Below are 18,932 nucleotides of genomic sequence, written 5' to 3'. Positions count from 1 at the left end.
AAGTCTTCAGAATCAACACTGAAATATGAACCAGAAGGCACAAATAGAAACTACATGCACAGGAAGTGCATTTTAAAACAGAGAACAGGTGGCACTTCCTGCTGTGGGGTGTGGGAGTGTGCAAGAAGCTGCCTAGCCAAATCAGCTAGCTACTGAAAAACCGAATTAGACAGAGGGACAAAATGGTCTCTTCTTGTTTGTAACCATTCTAGTATTCTTATATCTGCTAGAGTACGATGATCTGTTTGCTTGCTTATCTTCCTGTTGTCCAAGCCAATAGTGGGGACACAAGCGAACAGTTGTTCACATAGGGGCACCGTGTGATCAATAGCACACATGAAGGTTGGTGACCTTCAACCATCCTTGTAAAAAACAATGTCATTACAAAATGATGAATTGACATATCAGACGAAACATTAACACTCAAACTCACTTCATGCATCACATGTTTAACTTGCATGTTGGGCTATCTCTTCAAGGTGTTTCAGTGTAAGTTAAGATTTTCATTACCAAGTCTTTTGTTGATGTTGGGTATTTTCCAAGCACCACCTTTAAGACCAACTGACAGATTGCTTCAAAGTGTGGGACTGTTAAGTGTTGCTTATTGCCTTTGTTTTGAATTCCAAACTACCACAATGCAAGGGAATTTGCAAAGCCCTGTCATAATAGCGAAATGACCACCTGTTAGATGAAACACCCCCTTTTTTTAAATGAAGCAAATGCCTGCAAAAAAAATAAGTATAGAAGAACAATTACAAATGTTATTTAATAACCGTCCAATGTCACAAAGGTGTTCTTTGGTCCAGAAACCTTGGGATTCTCAGTTTGTCTAAGGAGGACCCCAGAAACGGCTTTCTTTTTTTCGCAACCAGTCCTGCAATCCTGGTTTTGTTCTGGTGCCACTTGAAAGCTTATCAGGGCCACCTACAGTCATGCTTTCGGTTGTATAAGCAAGTGTAACCCTTGTTTGTATTTTTTTTTAAAGAATTTTTTATTAAACTTGCAAATAATTTACAAATACAAATACAATCAGAGGATCAAATTAGGTATAAGCAAACAAACACAAACAGAAAAGTAAACAATTAACCGCCAGAGGTAATAGGTAAGTTATATGATTAACTTGTATTTTTTACATATATCATATGTTTTCCGTGCTTTATTATTTCTCACATTTTTAATAGAATTTAAATAATGTTTCAGCTCCACCTCAAAAGAACTAAAAAGGGGAGTATTATTAGACCATTTGGATTTATGGATGTGAAATTTACCAAGAATGATTAATAAATTGACTATAAATAAATGCTCTTTTTCCAAATTTTCTACTAAACAATACAATAAAATGTCAAAAAGTAACCCTTGTTTGTAATAGTTACGAACCGAAATGAAATCCCGTGTTTAAAAATCGCCTTCCGTCTTGCGCAAGACCAGCCGGGGAAACCGGAAAACCATGGGGCGCCATGACCCCCCGAAAGGTGGAGGAGGTCCTGTCACTTTAAAAATCACCTCTGGCCCTGTGAGCAGCCACGTTTCGCCACGTCTCCGCGCCTGCGCAGCGCGGTGTTCCAGTGCTGTTCCGGGGTAGCTGTGTGTGTCAGTGTCCCACAACAAGAGCGGTCTGGGGGGGAAAGGGATCGAGGATCGGAGTAACGCTTGGGATCGCAGTACAACCAGCCGAGGCCCCGGTCATTTTCATAACACTAAAGCGCTTCGGCTTGGGGGGGGAGACATGAATTTCCTACGGGGAGTGATGGGAGGGCAGCCGGCCGGGCCGCAGCCTTCGGGTGCAGAGACGGTGAGTCTTGTCACGTCGCGGAAAGGCAGGAGCTGGGGTGGTGGGGGACTCGGGTCTGGCGCCCCAGTCGAGTCGAGACTGACCCAGCTCCTGTCGGGATTGGCACCGTGGTCTTTTAGCGAGTATACCAGCGTGTCCGTCGGCTTGGTGGGTAGGAGGAGGAGGAGGAGGAGGAGTTGGGGGGGCGTCGTGCTCGCCGTAATTTCTCCAGCCTGACACAGGAGGGAAAAGGGCAGGAAAAAGTGTTACGATGAGGACTAAGATGCATCCGGGCTGGACGGAGCTAGCTGTGGGAGTGTGGGGGTGGTTTGGTTTGCACCGGGACGGCTCTAGTCAGCCCCAAGGACGGATCGGGATCAAGCCTGGAGCAGCGAACCTGAAAAAAAAACCAACCCATTCGCTCTGTCGTGTCTTATAAATGAGGGGTGTTATGATATTATGATTTATTGCCGCTATAAAGCCGATGCTTATTCGCTTTCTCCTTCATCTCAAATAAGCCTGCTGGTGCTTTTATCGGGACCCCCCCCCAACAAACGTCTTAACAATAACAGCACCTGTCACCGCAGGTCAGTCCCGGTCGCTGCGATGGCGTTGACAAAGTGACAGTTAGTGGGATCGTTTCCCAGTCAATATTATCCTCATTTTCTTTATAACCCCCTGTCTCCGCTTGGAGGTACGGCTCAGGCTTTTGTTGGGAGGCGTGAGGATCTGTCGATGGTAGATTGGGTCGCTGTCAGCTGCTCTCAAGATAACGCGTGTAACTGTGATGAAGGAATCGTTTCCTGACGGACTCCTGCTTGTCATGGGTCCGAGCTGTGGCTGGAAAACAAATGCATATCTGTATTGACAAAGGAAACCTTGCATGTTTCTACCTGGGTGCAAAATGCAGTACTATAATAGCCGAAGCGGCCTGAGCGTTCCCATGCTTGCGTCTGGGTCATGATAACTGCCATTATCAGCTCCGGCAGAAAATTGGGAGGATAAACAACTCTGAATTTGAGCAGCCAGCTGTCTCTGCTATGATGTAGGCTATTTTCAGAATCATCCCGATGCATGACGAGTTTACTTTTCCTTTTCATGTCATGTCCCCGTTCCTCTGCTGGATTCTGCCTTTTAGCTTTAAAACGGCAATTTAAAAAGGCGTGTTGGTTATCAACACGTTAAGCAACACTTTAAACATCTTTCCTAATCAGTATGATCGAACTTTAGCCTTGTTTTTTTTTCACATGTCTGTGAACAACGGTTATTACATTGTTTTTGTGCTATGGATTGTGTCTTTTGATCCTAGATTTATTTTAACCTTTACACCAGTGAAATGTACATTTTGTTTTAGTTTTATTTAATGGAAAATATCTTGATGGTCTGGGTCTCCGTAGCACACTGGTCTTCAGTCCTGGTTACGAAGACCAACAAAACCAAGAGTTGTCAATGATTAAAAACTTGGAAATGGTTATCAATGCTAAATAAGTAAATACTTTGGTCGTTTAACTCATCACATGCACAGGTAGAAAACTGGAGTCTTGGGTCTTTGTCTCTTCAGGAATTTGGATTAGAGCTACAAATTCTTAGTGCACAAGTTATGCTTTTTACACACAACCAGTTTAACAGTTCAGCTTTGTCTACTAAAACTGGTGTGCCCTGTTTTTATGCTATCAGCTGCTGACAGAGGCATTGACAGGTTTTTGAAACCTTTGTCATTCTTCAGCTGTTAAGGTCTCTTAAAAAGTAGTGAAGACTGACTGTCTTGTTTACATAATATCCCAAAGCAAAAACTGTCCAGATCACACAATAACACAGTGTGCTAAGGACATATGTGGCTTTCAGATGTAGTCTTCCTTCAAAGCACAAAACTCTTTGAAACAGTCTTAAGATCCCCTGGAAGTGCATTGTGCATTGCATTGCCCTAGAAAGTATCTTAAGATACGTCTGAAATCTTTGTTTGGGTACAGGACTTCTCGTAGTCTGTTATACAGTACTTTTTGAATGTTCTGATGTAATTATTAGAATACTGTCATTAATCTTGACGGATATATTTAAGCTTTAAGTCCCAGTATTTGCTGTAGACATTTATCTTGTTCTATGGTATGCTCTTATCATATGCTACAACATTCTTCTAGTCCACATGCATTCATAACAGACATTTTTTAATTTTTTCCAAAGTTGGGTGCTGAACGTACTCTGTTTACTGTGAAGGAGACATACTCTAGTGATCTCATTTCAGTTCGATTCAGGTCACTTGTATGGTCCAGCTTTGTTGTTTATACGTATGAAACGGTTTCACATCAGGGTTCTCCTTATTACTGACTCTTTTAGTACTTGTTTAAAAATAGTAAAAGGTAATATACAGTACATGGCCTCTATTGTGTGTTGTTCTTTGTGCAGGGCATGTTCATGTTTCATATGAATGAGGAATGCTGTGCATTGATTTGAAAAATACTGATTTTTGTCTTTTTTTTCCCCTTCAAATGCCAGATTCAAAAACTGTGTGACAGAGTAGCTTCATCCACTTTGCTGGAGGACCGCAGGGATGCAGTCCGGGCTCTGAAGTCTCTTTCAAAGGTACGCAGACAGGACCAGATAATAATAATAATAATAATAATAATAATATAAAGTCTGAACTCATGGACGGATGTAGACGTAGTTTAAGAAACCTCCAAAAAAATAAACATTTCTTCAACTTGACATATTTTTGTAGTTGATGGTGACTGTTTTTCATTCTCTACTTATATAAACGTTTGTGTTGACCAGAATTTTCCATCAGTTTACATGTCTCTTCACCTTGTTTGCTGATTGTCAAGAGAAGTCTTTGAACTATTAATTGTTAACAAAGGGTTTTCCATATCTTTATGAAGTCGTATCATTCCCTTCCGTTTTGATTAAATCAGCAGCCTGTTGGTCTTGATTTTATTTTCTGATTTTGAGCTCCATTGATCTTGTTTTCTCAGTGGGAGACATGTTTAGGTTGTGATTTGGGGATGGATTTCTGCATGACCATTCATTCAAGAGACAGAGGGGTTCATAGGGGACCCATTTAGGAAACCCAACTTTACAATAGGACATCCATATCCCTATTACTGGTAAACACGGATATCATTTTAAAGATTACAAATTGAGTTGTTAGGTCATTTTATAATGTGGAAAAAAAGCTGTGTAAATGAGGTCATTTTTTACCTTGAACCTTTCTCAAAATGTTTAAAATACATTTTTACAAATTGTAGTCTAAACCTTTGTTTACATATTTTACATCATTTTTGTGTTGTTCCTCTCTTGAGGCACTTTGAGTGCCTGTAACCTGCATGGGTGGATCACTCATCTCCAGAAATCACAGTCTTAACATTTTCTCTCCTGGCAGACATTAATGGAAATTTGTTTATTAAAACCTAAAGGGGTGAGGGTGCAACTGCCCATTTTGTGATTGATTTCCTATCATAGTGTTTTTTGTTCTGCATAATTCCTTGAATTGGTCAGTGGTGTTCAGTTATTTTTATTTTTTGACGTTAGAAATAATGCTACAGATTTCTCAAGTCAAGTTGGAGTCTAAAATAATTCTTTATGTCCCCAAAAACATTATATCCCCATGTTAATACAAGTCCTAGATCCATTTTGTCTGATTACAATAATGACCTCATTTTAACATATATGTGGTTCTTTCAAATTGCCAACTGTTTTTCATTTTAAGCAGCTGGGATTGAATACTTCTACGTGATCTGGCACTTTTTAATATGCTTTTAAAACCTGATGGGTTTAATCTCTTTAAGTACTTAGATGACAAGACTAAAAATAAATTATCTCAAAGCTGGTGTAGTTTTGACTGTTGTTGTATCCAGTTAGCTCTTTTATCTGCTAAATTCACCTGGATGATTATGATTTGGTACTGGTTTGGTTTAAGAGTGATGGTTGCGTTTGGAAATGTTTTCTTCTTCTGGGCAGAAAGTTTATAATTCACAGATACTTGGAGAGCTGCCAAAGATCCTGATGTCCTTCTTCAGATTGCAAATTCAGTTTTTAGTTTGCAAAATCAAAAGGAATAATTTGGTGATTGTTTTCTGAATTGTCAGTTATCGGTCCATCACTTTGCCTGACCAACAAAGGTCCCTCCCCTGACCGGAAGTTAGGTCCTACAGCCAGGGGTTTCTGGGTGGGATTTGGTTTGTGTTTGTAGGTGGCTTGTGATCAGCCTGAGTGCTAACATTGCGAGGTGGGTTTTGAGTCAGATCGTCTTTAGCATGCTTTGCGACAGAGGTCCCCGTGGCTTGCAGACCCAGTGAGAGCTCACAGCATTATCTTTAAAGGCTGACCTACAGGAGCTACGTATCTCACATTTTCTACGTGCTGATCCTGTTATGTGCAAATTATTGTCCATAATACAGTCAGCACTGGGGGTGCATACAGCAGCACATCAGAGTGCAAGTGATTTATTTTAGCCTCCTCAAACATATTTTACCTTCCTCGTCACCATTATTTTTGTGTGGTCAGGTATTCTATTTACAAATGCAAATGAAGCTATTGATAATCAAATGCGGCCGCTGGCAGTGCTTCAGTCAAGTCTCATGGTAAAGGCTGGACTAACTGGCCTGACATCTGGGCCCTGAGTATGAGGAAAAGATCCGCCTTTCAGGAAGGAGAGTGCATTGGAGGCACCTTTTTGTTGTTATGTTTAACCACCGCTCTGCCTAGCCACGTGAGGCAGAAGCTGATTTAGTGGCTTTGTTCAAGAGGCAGCTTGACTAAGTCTTTGGATCAATAAGATATAGGTAATGAAATGAGTGTAATGGACTTGCAGCACTCCTCTTCAATGTGGGATGTCAGCCACCAACATTACAAAACAATCCCAATAATGCAATACAAATCATTCATATCAGAAACATAAGTAGGCCTGATTGGGGAAAATACATACACAAGTTTATGGAATTGTTAAGTCCAGAATTTGTGGGGACTTGATTAGCCAGTTACAGTAGTATAGATCTGTTATGCATACCTAAATACACTGGTGTGGTAATTGGTCTCCTTTAGCCCTTTTTCTGCTCTTGAATAGTCTGGAGTTCAGTCTGGCGTACCTGAAGTGGATAACTTGGCTTTTTTTTCAACAAACTGGATGAGATAAGCCTGGATAAAATTCTTGGATCGACTATGGCAGCTGAGGAGACGAAGGGCCGACTTTTGTTTCTTACGCTCGTATTTCGCAAGGTTGCCAAACACTCAAATGCACAGGCTTGCCCTTGCATTATAGGCTGAAATTACAGTGCATTTGATTTGCATTACTGGGACTATATAGTATGCAGGACTATACTATACTTTAGCATTTATACCTGATTGCATGGTGTTGTCACCATCTGTGAACAGCTAACGCTGTCCTCTATCCAGGGCGATTGAGAAGTGAGTGTTATGACGCTGGACTGCAGTGCAGGGATGAAGGAATGGAAGCACGATTGCTTTGTCAGGGGAAAGCTACCCTTCATTGTTCCACAGGGAAGTGGTGGACGAAAGGGAGTTTAGCACGAGGAATGCATTGCAGATGATCTTGGGTCTGCAGAACTGCAGATACCACCAGTCCCGCAAAAACTAGCTGTGATGCGGGAAACATGAAGTGCTGTCTCTGACAGATCAGAGCTCCCCGACTTACAGAAGACTTTGGCATTTATTTTTGGAATGAATTGCAATTATTGCTGAATATCTTGACCTGTCAAAAGTTTCTACCAAATAGTAAATCTCTGCATTAAAGACACCTTACCACCCGAGACCTTAAGTCCAGTTGTTCCAGCTTATCAACTCTGTTGCAGCAGAGCTTGTGTCATCATCAGTAACCAGAAAGTGACGTGGTTTTTCCAAGGTGTAGCTAATGATGGAAACTGGAGACAGAGACTTAATCAGAGCAGTAGGAGCACCTAGAAGATTTGAATGGCTCTTGATTATAGCATTTTGGCCTATATACCCAAACAACAATCTTGATTAAAGCTGTTAATAGCTAACCAATCAGGGGATTACACTCAGCCATTTCTTAGAAGAAGCCAGAGCATCAGATTTGAGTGTATGGTTGGGAAACCTATAGTGGATTTGAGAAATACTTATGTCAGAAACCTTCTAAATACCATGTCATATGGTTTGTATGCATTATTGTGATTGCTTATTCAGTTTATTTATTGCTTTTTTTAAGCAAGTCCTACCCTTTTCGAAATCTCCTGAATCTTATTTCCATTCAAGTAATCTTTTATTCATATTCCAGCCTGAAGACGTTCCACATTACAACCATAGCTGGTCAAGATAATGGTCAGCATTCTCTGGGACCCCAAAAAAGGGGTGCAGTTAATTCATGGCATTGCTATTATGTCATGCAAAAATGCCGCTACTTGTCAGTATATCTAAGCATGCTATCAGGTTGCTGTTCAGCTGCACGGCAGTGCTCTTATATTTCCAAGGTCAGAGGTAACTGGATGTTTTTGGCCAACATGGGTCTGAATAGTTGAATCATTATTTTTGTCCCTCTGAACCCCAGTGGCCGTTACTCATCTGAAATCTGTGCTGATCTGCACGTGGTTTCATGATGATGTTTAATTGAAGTTCGCTGATGCCAGGTGGATAAAGATGAGTTCTGTCAGTGGATAATTGGAAGGACAGATGGACTGAGTACTTTGTGATGAACGGTGACTAATTTAAGAAAGAAATTATAATTTTATATGTACCTGAATTTCACAACATTGTGAACATCCCTCATATATCCAGATCTTAATGTTCTACAACATAACAGGTAATTTCCCAATTATAGCTCTTTACAAAATTCCCTTTATAAATAATTGTTTTGTCCTACAGAAATATCGTCTTGAAGTTGGTACGCAGGCGATGGGTCACCTGGTTAACATATTACAAGCAGACAGGTATGTAACATTGCAATTACTGCAATGTTTGGAAGTTATAAAGAAAATTGCAATTTTACCCTGATGTTTCTTCAAAATGTCTGGATCATTCACTCCATTTTCTCTTTATTGTAGATCAGACTCAGAAATCATTGGATATGCGTTGGAAACTCTGTACAATATGATCTCCAATGATGAAGAGGAGGAACCAGGTATTTTATGTTTTCGATCTTTAACCTGTATTAGAGTTTTTCAGTTCTAAAACGCCGCTTGAGATATGCCAAATATAAATAATGAAATGCAATAAATATATGCAGCATTTCAGATGTAATTATTAGATGTAATAAGATATTATATGTAAAGTGTAGAATCACAAACGATCATGTTTTTAAGCTTTATTGATACCAATTCTACTATGATTATCTCAAACACATCAAGAAGGAAGCATTTCCCATATATATTTAGTCTTTGTTCTGTTAGCATCTCAAAACTCACTATATCTTACGATTTAAAAAAAAAAAAAATCTTTTATTGAATTAATTTGGGAAGACCTGATACATGATCTTGCCTGAAACAGCTAGGAAAGTTCCAGGTTGATTTTTTTTCCCTTTGTTTGAAGTTTTTTGTCTTGTTAACAATTGTCTCTTCGCTGATCAACTTTCTTCTCTTCCATGTTTAATTGTGCAGAGGAATCAGAAGGTAATCAAATTTATTTTTGCATGATGCTTCTTAACATGTAACCACTACTGCTTACAAATTTTACCAATTATATTTCTGTATAAAAACATGGATTTGAAATTTTGACAATTTCTGAGGAAAGCATGCAATTTATTTGTGTCTTATGTGGGTTGACATTTCTCTGGAGGATGATAAAAGTATTATAGCGATATTATAATCAGTGTTTTTACATTTATATGTTAATGAAAACCGAAATACTCTACGAACCTTTACAAGTTGCAGATATATCCCAGAGGTGGTACTGTTTATAGACCTGTGAGAGTCTTTGCAAAATGAAAATACATTTTAAGCCTTTAATCTGATCAGTACCTCTCTTGGAAATGTGTAAGTAAAGAACACAAGTAGAGGCAAACAAAATGAAAATTCCAGTTAGCTTGGGAGCATCTTGTATAAGAAATGTAGCCAAAAAAAGAATTTGGAGTCCTCAGCTAGTTGTCGCATTTACCAAAAAACTTTTTCATTTGTAAAGATGTTAGTTAACTCTTTGAAATTAGTGTCATTGCAGATTTTTGTCTACATGGCATGAACTGCCCAGAATGTGAGCTAATACCTGCACATATTTTTAATCAGAATTTAAGATATTTTCCTGACGTACTTAGAACCGGAACTGTATACAGTCTTACTGTAATGAACAAAACAAATCCATAAGAGGTGCTGTGTTTTTTATCCAAAGAGTTTTTTCAGCAGAACTTTTCATGAACATTTCTTAGACTAAAATTGTCTTTTTTTGTAAAAGTGCTGATTTGTAAATTACAGACGAATAAATTGAATATAAGGAAAGTATGGACCACTCACCCTTTACAGCAGTCAGTGAGTTTTTGCAGTCCAATATTTTTGTAAAACATCCAGTGTGGGAAGGGATTTTGGCTTCATTCCCCTTCTCGTCTTTACAGATGGAGATTCCTCAGGTCTGGGAAAGCGAAACAGTAAATCCGTTATGTTGGGTTAGTAGACAGCAACAGGACTTTCACCAAAGTCACATAAAGTAGTGGATAAAGGTCTTTTAAATTGCATTTTAATCCAAGACCAATACTTTACTTCTACAGTACTAACCACTGAATATTGTGTAGTCTGAACACACTAAAATAATGTGGCCCTTACTCTTTCACTCACATTTGTGTTTTTAACCTTTAAATGGGTATCGTGAGTATCACTAAGAGTTTTTTTTGTCATTTGTTTTCATTTACTCAAAAAAAACGGATGTGTGTTTTGTTTCATACTTGCTGATTATCTTATAAGAATACTGTTTTACAGGTGGTGGGCACACCCTATAAGAGCTATTTTAACACTCTCCCCTAAACTTAAAAGCATGCTTGTTTGCTTACACTCAGACGGTCAAAAGCTTGCATCAGCAAAAGAGTTCAGATATTAATACTTACGTGTTAGTTTTCACATGTGTTTTTTTAAAAACAAAATACAGTTCTGCTTCCAGGTCTTGGTATGAAATATTTTAAGAATGGATGAAGAGCTATGACTATAATCAGGGCCTGAGTCCGCTCAGAAGGTCTGCAATGAATGCTCGAGCCTTCATTGTCTTGGACAGAGCCGTTCTGAAAGGTCTAGGTGGCTCCACACTCTCTGTCTGCACAGGCCTGAGCACAAATTAAGCCCTTTGGCTCTGTTGAAGTTTCTAAGTTTCAGTGTTACATGATTGTAGGTTTTTAAATATAAAACGCAACATTAAACACAGCTTGGTAGATGCTTGTTTGCAGCAACATCTTGTAAAAGAAACAGGGATTTAAGGACATTGTTTTATTTGGGAATGGTTTTCTGTTATTCCTGCTGGGATAGGAATAACGTAGCTGGAGCTTAAGAGCAAGTTTTGAATGTTTAATGATCCAACTGCCATATGACTGTGTGACAGGTGAATATCGATACAAACATGTAATTTAGTACCGTAACTACACTTTATCAGGTAGTTTGCTTTCAGGTTAAATCCATTCAAGGCAATCCTTGATAAACATGCCGCTAAACTCTGGGAAAAGAATTGTTAGCACAAATGACATTTGCTCCTTCCAATGGTATACAATGCATAAATTTGTCAACAAATGCTTAAAGTCTCCTGAGTAAAAAATCCTAGGCAAAATACTAATAAAGTGCTTTGGAAGCCTTTTTTAAGATTGTGTGCAGAATCTCAAAGCACAAAAATGTGCACATTTGAAAGGGTATTGTTGATATATACAATGCTGTACAAAAGTCATAGACACTTTGTATTGTTCTACTCAATTTCATTAAGTATGTTGGCTGCCTTCTGCTGAAATCTTGGATATTTTATTTTAAACAATTGTTAGTCCTGGTAGTTTGTAGTATAATGGGTATATTTTTGACTTTATGGATGTGTAGAGAGGATAAAAGGATGTTGATGATGAGGAACATCTGACAGTTGGATTTAAGAGGTAAATGTGGTAGATTTAGCAGCTATGACATTTCATGCAAGTTAAATATTGTTAAATGACAAGTCTGGTTTCTTCTCACACAGACTCTGCTGTGTTAATTTCTGTTACTTGTTATACGTTGGTGTGACTTGTCATAACAGTAGATAACACTAGTGGAGGCATTACGTATATTTTTAATGCTCATGACATTCCTGATTGAATCCTGATGGTCTGTCATTTACACAGCAGTAATATAAGTAAGAACTCAATTGGAACATGAACTTGGAGTACATGGAATAAAATCATGTTTCGTACAGTAGTTGTTTTAAGAATCAGACCAGCAGGCTACTGTTGCTGAAATGACAATCCTGATAACGGCTAATGAAACTAAGAACAGCATAGCTCTAGGGGACAGACTTTGTTGCTAACAAGAATCTACTATATTTTGCTGAAGTGACACGGAATGTCATAACTCAAAAACTGTCTTGCTTGCATTAATATTCTAGCTTCTGCTACAAAATAGTTATTTGTCCTTTTTGCTCTGTAGTTTTGTCACATTTCACTGATATCACAGGTTTCTGCATTAAGGGATCGTTTCTGTTTTTCTTTTCTATATTTTCCCTGTTATCCTCCTCTTTTATTAATTTTTGCCCTCCGTTAAAACATGTTTAGTCCTTGTGGATATAAAAGACTTGTTCGACTTGTTGCCCAAGTGTGTTGTTTTTTTTCTTGTTTTGATGCAGAGGAGAATTCGCAGAAGCAAGCTGATGATCTGGGGGTGCAGTTCACCGAGATATTCATTAAGGAACAGGAGAACGTCACTCTGCTCTTGTCACTTCTGGAGGTGTGTCTTCACCAGGCACCGCAGATTTAAACCCACTCTGCCACTGGAAAACGGATTAAAACTTTATTTCTGTGTTAGGCTGCGTCATTTTTTATATTAATTAAAATGAATTAAAGTTTCATTAGTATTGATGCAAGATCTTTCATTATATTAATGTTTTCTTTAGTATGTATTCGTCTACATACTAAACTGGCATGTAAGGTGTTTGGTTTTAATACACTGTCTCTTGACCATTTTTAGTTTTTGCCAGTTTTTCGCAGTTACAGTACATTGGGACTTTTGTAAATTGCTTTATCTCATTGGTAATTGAGTACATTTTGTTTTTCTTTAAAACTTTTTTCTGACCTTGTTTATGACTTGACAAAGGTGAGAAACACATTAACATTCGAGAGCAACTATGGTTTAAACTGCATATAAGGAAGCATGGTGTCATTTAAGAGCTCTTCAGTCATCTGTGGAAATATTGACGGTTTGTGAATTGTGCTTTCTCAGGAGTTTGATTTCCATGTGCGCTGGCCAGGAGTGAAGCTTCTTACGGCCCTGCTGAAGAACCAGTGTGCTCAGGTTCAAGGGGTTATCCTTGTCAGTCCAATGGGTTAGTTCAGGTTATAGGTTTTAATTCCATCTTTTAATGCTGCTACTCTTCAAGCAAAGAAATGTGCAGGAATATGTGCAACAGAAACAGATGCTGCAGAACATCAGTACATCTGTTATAATTTCAGCACACAAGCCTCTGCCTTCATAAATGTTTGCCTTTGGCATTATTAAGCAAAGGCTGCCATATTATTGGTAGATGGTTTTAGTACACATGTAAACTTAGTTTGTTAAAATATATTTTTAAATACTTAGTTTTTTAACCTCAGTTTCTCTGTGTGTTTGCAAGAAAACAACACTGCTGTAAGAGTATTATTTTTTGAACTGCCAGAACTTTAGTTGTCATTTTTTTTCCCTTCCGCACAGGTGTTTCAAGACTGATGGATTTATTAGCCGACTCAAGAGAAGTTATACGAAATGACGTAAGTAGTTAAGTTTAGTGTGTGCAGTTTTTTTTTTCAACCCCAAGACCTAAAGCAATGGAAAATTACTGGCACTGGCACCCGATTAAAAAAAAAAGTATTCTTTTCTTCTCTTTTGTAGGGTCTGTTGTTGTTGCAACAGCTGACCAAAGGAAATGCGGCCATTCAAAAAATAGTTGCTTTCGAAAATGCCTTTGAGCGACTGCTTGACATCATTACTGAAGAGGGTAACAGTGATGGAGGTAAGCAGGTGGCAGGAGTGGGATATTTGATTAAGCCATACACCTTTTTCTCATTGTGAGAATGAGTCATTTATTTCAGACCGTCTCTAAATTTCCAACTTAAAGGTGGTGTTAAAAATCAAGTAGTGATAAACAACTACGAGGAAAAAGGAAAGCAGACAGGGTGCTCTTTTTCCACACGGATAGAAATAAAATAAAAACGTAATGTTATCCTTGAGTGTGTGTGTGTGTATGTCAGATTTCTCTATAAATAACAGGAACTGATTTAGAAGTAAAATAGGGTTATGGTTTTGCCTATATGAAATGGGAAACTGCTATCCAAGCCCCATGTGTGTACCCTCATAAGCTAGGTTGCTGACAGGCAACTGAATGTCATGGTGTGTGTAATGTACTGTCCGTGGACAGTGGCGAAGATCCCTCTGTCACAGTCTCAATTAATGACGTTTGCATACAAAGTTGGTCAAAGGCCCCGAGAGTTGCTCTGTACTGTAGGCTTGCCGTTACCCTTGGTGTATTGGACCCACTTGACCAGCTTCAGCCTGAAACTCTTATTACTTTCAGGCATCGTGGTAGAGGACTGCCTTCTGTTGCTACTGAATCTTCTGAGGAACAACAGCTCCAATCAGAACTTCTTCAAAGAGGGCTCCTACATCCAGCGAATGAAGCCCTGGTTCGAGGTGGGGGACGACAACTCGGGGTGGTCAGCGCAGAAGGTGACCAATCTCCATCTCATGCTGCAGGTAAGGGAGGCCCATCCCATGTAACAGAGATGACAGACATGGGGAAAGGTGAATTCCTTAACCCAGCTCGGCGTCTCCAGCCTTTAAATGGCTCCGTGTTTGCTCACTTCTGCGTTATCATGGAATATTGTACTTCTGCCCCTTGTCTAGACTGATGCTGACATCTACTGGAACACACGTGATTCTGCAGCTCAGTGCGTTGCAGTACAAAGTGCTGATGGTTCAGTACAGTATACTGCAGATTAGAGTCAGGTTGTGATTGTTTCTGTAATCAATGAAGTGCTGTTTCTCTTTTTACTCTTGTGGTCAGCTTGTCCGAGTGATGGTTTGTCCAGTCAATTCTCCGGGGGCTACAAGCAGCTGTCAGAAGGCGATGTACCAGTGTGGTCTCCTGCAGCAGCTCTGTACCATCCTGATGGCCACTGGCGTCCCTGCTGACATTCTGACTGAAGTATGAGCTTTTGTTTTCTTCTGATCTCTGGACATCTTCCTCAGTGAGAGTACTCTTTTGCAGCACTTGGTGTCTCCAAAGCACTTACATTTATGCTGTTTAACTTGGCGATAACAGTCCACTTTAAAACAAAAAGGACCATTTACAGTGACACTTTCTGTAGGTCATTTCAGTGCTGGTGTTAAACAAAACTAAAGTACGTTACTTTTCCTGAAAGTCTGCCATTTTTAAATCTTCCAGTCTGAGGAGAAAGCTATAAGCATCGCACCCCTTAGGTAGATTAAGCAATAAGAGCACATAAATGGTTTTATCAGTTTATGGTAAAACAGATGAACAAAATATAGTTTGTGAGCAAGAGTCTGTTTCTTTCTCTAATGCTTTTTTGGTGTCATAGTATACTGAATCGAATATTGAATACCACTCCGTGGAGCTTCACTGAAGGCTGCTCACTGAGTGCGTGTTGTTTGTAGAACAAAAACAAAAGAAATGTCTGGGGGGAGGCGAAAAGCCAAAAGCTGTTTAAGATCAGGTTTCCCTCACGATCTGAAAGCGGACGAAAATAAACTGAGAGGACGGAGCCAAGGTGTAGAATCATTTGGAGAATTTATTCATGTGTTTGACAATGAAGGCAGTGTCATGCAAAAGCGAACATGGAGCAAATCCCCTTGTTGCTGTGCTATGCTGCCTGTAACCAAAGTCACGAATTGTCGTATGTTGTCGTAAAAGACAGAGTTTTTCTACAAACCCCAAAGTTGGCACGTGGAGATTAAGTGTTACGTCTGGCATGTCAGGTGCTTTTCAGAGTCGACACCTGCAATAAAAGGGTGTCAGTCTCTAATTGCTGTTTTCCTACTTAAAATGCGTATCACAAGAAGAGAATATATGTAGCTCCTACGGTGCCTTCAGTGAGCCTGGGGGGATTTTTTTGGTTTAATTTTATTTAGAAGAGTCTAACTGTTATTTTGCAAGCTATCGCAAAGGGTTAACAGCTCTTTGCTTTGATTTATGTATATTAACAGATCCGAAAAAGCTGTAATAAAGTTGGCCGCTTACTGTTTGTATCTGTAACTCAGAATTGGCCACTGAATGGACTGTGGTTTTAATCCTTTCAGGAGATGATATAGTATTGCTTTTACATCCTGCAAAGTGGGTGGATGAAATAAGTTCCAAATTCCTAAATGCGGTACTTGAGAACCTGAAAATGATACTTTCTGACAATTTATCAAACATGTCTGATCCCTGATTTCCAGCAGTAAATTCCATTATTAAACGGGCTGGAAAATGCAGCGTGTCCTTTCAGTCTGAGCTCTAAGCATACTTTGGTTTTTGTAAAGGAATACAGTACCTTTCTATACTTACCATTTCATCTGCAAAATTCTGTATCCTGTTTATCAGTTTCCCATTTTTTTAAGTGTTAATGGATTTATGTTTGCTCTTGTTATTGTAGAGCAGATGTATGTGGGACCCTATGACAGAATAATGACTGGTTATGTATTAAAAATAGAGTCTGGTCATCGTATCGCCACCTTCATCTAGAGATATCTTTGAATGAAAGGTATTGTCTCATCCCAATGATTTGAACAGCTACTGTGCAGCACAGCTGATACTGAGCTCCATCAACTTAAACATCATATTCCATTGTACTCTTTGTAAATAGTCTAATTTATGAAGATGAAGATACACCTTATATCATATTTTCTCTGCTGTGCCTTTTCTCCCTGTGCAGACCATTAACACTGTATCTGAGGTCATCCGAGGCTCTCAGGTGAACCAGGACTACTTTGCCTCAGTAAACGCCCCCTCCAACCCCCCCAGGTGGGATATTCCTCTTGTGCTTTTGAAGAGTTCAGTGCAAACAAACCGCTCCATAGTGCTGGCCGATTTCTCTCTGGACACTGGTCAAAACAAGTGACTGATTCTTTGGGAAACGGGGCTAAACTAATGGCGTAATCTTTTGGGGAAAACGGCAACAGACTTTTTTTGGGGAAACTGGGCTAAGTAGGCAACATTTTGGGGGAAATTGGACTAAACTAATCACATGATCTCTTTGGGGAAACTGGGCTAAATTATAGCAACACTTGGCACTGGATTAACTTGCACTGGGCCCTTTCTGGGAAACTTCAGCCCTGGTTGTGCAAAGTATTTTTTTTCTAGGGCAGCTTTAAGCACAGTACCAGCATGAGTGCTAACATGGCTCCCTGATCTCCGCAGACCGGCCATTGTCGTGCTCCTGATGTCCATGGTGAATGAACGACAGCCGTTTGTTCTCCGGTGTGCGGTCCTCTACTGTTTCCAGTGCTTTCTCTACAAAAACCAAAAAGGCCAAGGAGAGATTGTTGCCACACTGTTGCCCTCAACTATTGATGGTGAGGAACTGTTGACTGTTTTTTTTTTTAAACTGTGGTATAAAATTAATGTATGTAAAGTACAGGTAAAAATGTCTTTATACGTAGAGCTACAAAATATATTTTAAAGAGCTTTTCCTGTGGTATTGGATTGTGGTAAGAACTGGAATAGAAAGAAGTTTTTGTGTTCAGTGAAATGGAAACCCCTTTGAACGATTGCGAAGTGGGAACAAGACCCAATAAGGAAGGTTTTCAGATAACGTTAACCAAAATTATAATCTGTTTTTTGGGTCAATTTGGTTTTCAGGGCATTTTTCATATGTGGATTGTGAAATTGGGTTTGGACATGCAAAACAAATCATTTTCAGCAATATATTGCTTTTTCCCTACTTTCAAGAAATTGTCTTCAACCTTTTTACATAGTAGTGCTCCCCTTTAACTGTTTGTGTCATTGTATTGTTTTTTAAAGGACTTTTATACATTAGTGTTTTTTCTACATTCAGTCTAGTCCTAGATTAATAAGGTTAATAAGTAGTTAACTTTTCAACCTAAAACCTTGTATACTTGAACCGGAGATCCGAACAGCATACTGAACCGATTCCCATAACAAGAAGAATTGCGTGTAGCGGAATAGCGAATGTGCTCTTAACGGACGAATGACGACTGGGGGCTCGCTCACTCGTATCTCAAGGGGATTCGACTCAGGTGCAGCGAGTCACTCACTCAGCGGCAGCGCGGGGAAAGTAAAGCTTTCGTTTGGCGCGGTGTTAGACGCCGTACGCGGGGCTTGGCTTGATGTGATCTCGGCCTTGTTTTCCCGCAAGCCAACTCGATCTCGGCCGGCCAGCTGCTGTGCGGGGGGCTCTTCTCGGCGGACTCCCTGTCGAACTGGTGCGCGGCGGTGGCGCTGGCCCATGCGCTGCAGGACAACCTGACGCAGAAGGAGCAGCTGCTGAGAGTCCAGCTGGCCACCAGCCTGGGCAACCCTCCCGTCTCGCTGCTGCAGCAGTGCACCAATATCCTCTCCCAGGTACGAGCAGACGGACGCCCGCACGCTCAGGGTCTAAAGACGCGCTTCCAGTGTCACGGCACTGGAGGGTGCCAGCTTTCTTTCTCCGGGGGTTTCTTCTTGTAACGTTTAAAGGGGAACTGCAGTCCCAGTTTCTCAGACCGCTGATTAAATCTCGGTAACTAAATAAATTAATTGACGTTGCAGAAGAAAATGACAAATTAAGCACAAAACCGCGAACTTTGTGAAAGTACTGCAAGTCACCATGTTGTCACAAACTCACATTCGAGTTAACAATGAATTGCGCCGTAATGCTGCCCTTCCTGCTCACTAGTCACTGTAATGACTAATTTATTGTAATGTATGAGCGAATAAATACAAGTTGTCCAGCAGACATTTCACTGCAGGAGGGTTTTAATGTGATCTGCATGCAGAGTTAACAAGTAAGTAGTATTTGTTGGCCAAAAAGTCTCAAATTCGAAAGCAATATTTCTATTAGGTTAAAAGAGATGTGTTCACAAGCCTGTTT

At 39.8% G+C, this 18,932-nt stretch overlaps 1 protein-coding gene across 6 annotated transcripts in view; it reads left to right on the top strand.

Moving 5' to 3' along the window:
* Positions 1–1,545: 1,545 nt before the first annotated feature.
* uso1 (USO1 vesicle transport factor) overlaps positions 1,546–18,932 on the top strand; it is a 30,098-nt gene continuing 12,711 nt past the window's right edge. For 3 of the 6 annotated variants that reach the window (XM_088601425.1, XM_088601344.1, XM_088601170.1), the window contains exons 1-15: positions 1,546–1,792; positions 4,265–4,351; positions 8,600–8,664; positions 8,779–8,855; positions 9,331–9,342; positions 10,275–10,325; positions 12,500–12,600; positions 13,093–13,195; positions 13,561–13,616; positions 13,738–13,858; positions 14,420–14,598; positions 14,909–15,049; positions 16,776–16,864; positions 17,261–17,415; positions 18,219–18,424. In XM_088601425.1, the coding sequence (XP_088457551.1) occupies positions 1,727–1,792; positions 4,265–4,351; positions 8,600–8,664; positions 8,779–8,855; positions 9,331–9,342; positions 10,275–10,325; positions 12,500–12,600; positions 13,093–13,195; positions 13,561–13,616; positions 13,738–13,858; positions 14,420–14,598; positions 14,909–15,049; positions 16,776–16,864; positions 17,261–17,415; positions 18,219–18,424 (1,509 nt within the window). In that variant the 5' untranslated portion in view covers positions 1,546–1,726. The remainder of the gene's footprint in view (positions 1,793–4,264; positions 4,352–8,599; positions 8,665–8,778; positions 8,856–9,330; positions 9,343–10,274; positions 10,326–12,499; positions 12,601–13,092; positions 13,196–13,560; positions 13,617–13,737; positions 13,859–14,419; positions 14,599–14,908; positions 15,050–16,775; positions 16,865–17,260; positions 17,416–18,218; positions 18,425–18,932) is intronic. The other 3 variants (XM_088601261.1, XM_088601514.1, XM_088601595.1) reach the window with 3 other exon arrangements.

Source organism: Lepisosteus platostomus, chromosome 1 (genome assembly GCF_059453375.1).
Source record: "Lepisosteus platostomus isolate fLepPlt1 chromosome 1, fLepPlt1.hap1, whole genome shotgun sequence".
Lineage (NCBI taxonomy): Eukaryota > Metazoa > Chordata > Actinopteri > Semionotiformes > Lepisosteidae > Lepisosteus > Lepisosteus platostomus.
Note: the sequence above shows the minus strand (reverse complement) of the source record. Positions and strands in the feature narration are given on the sequence as shown.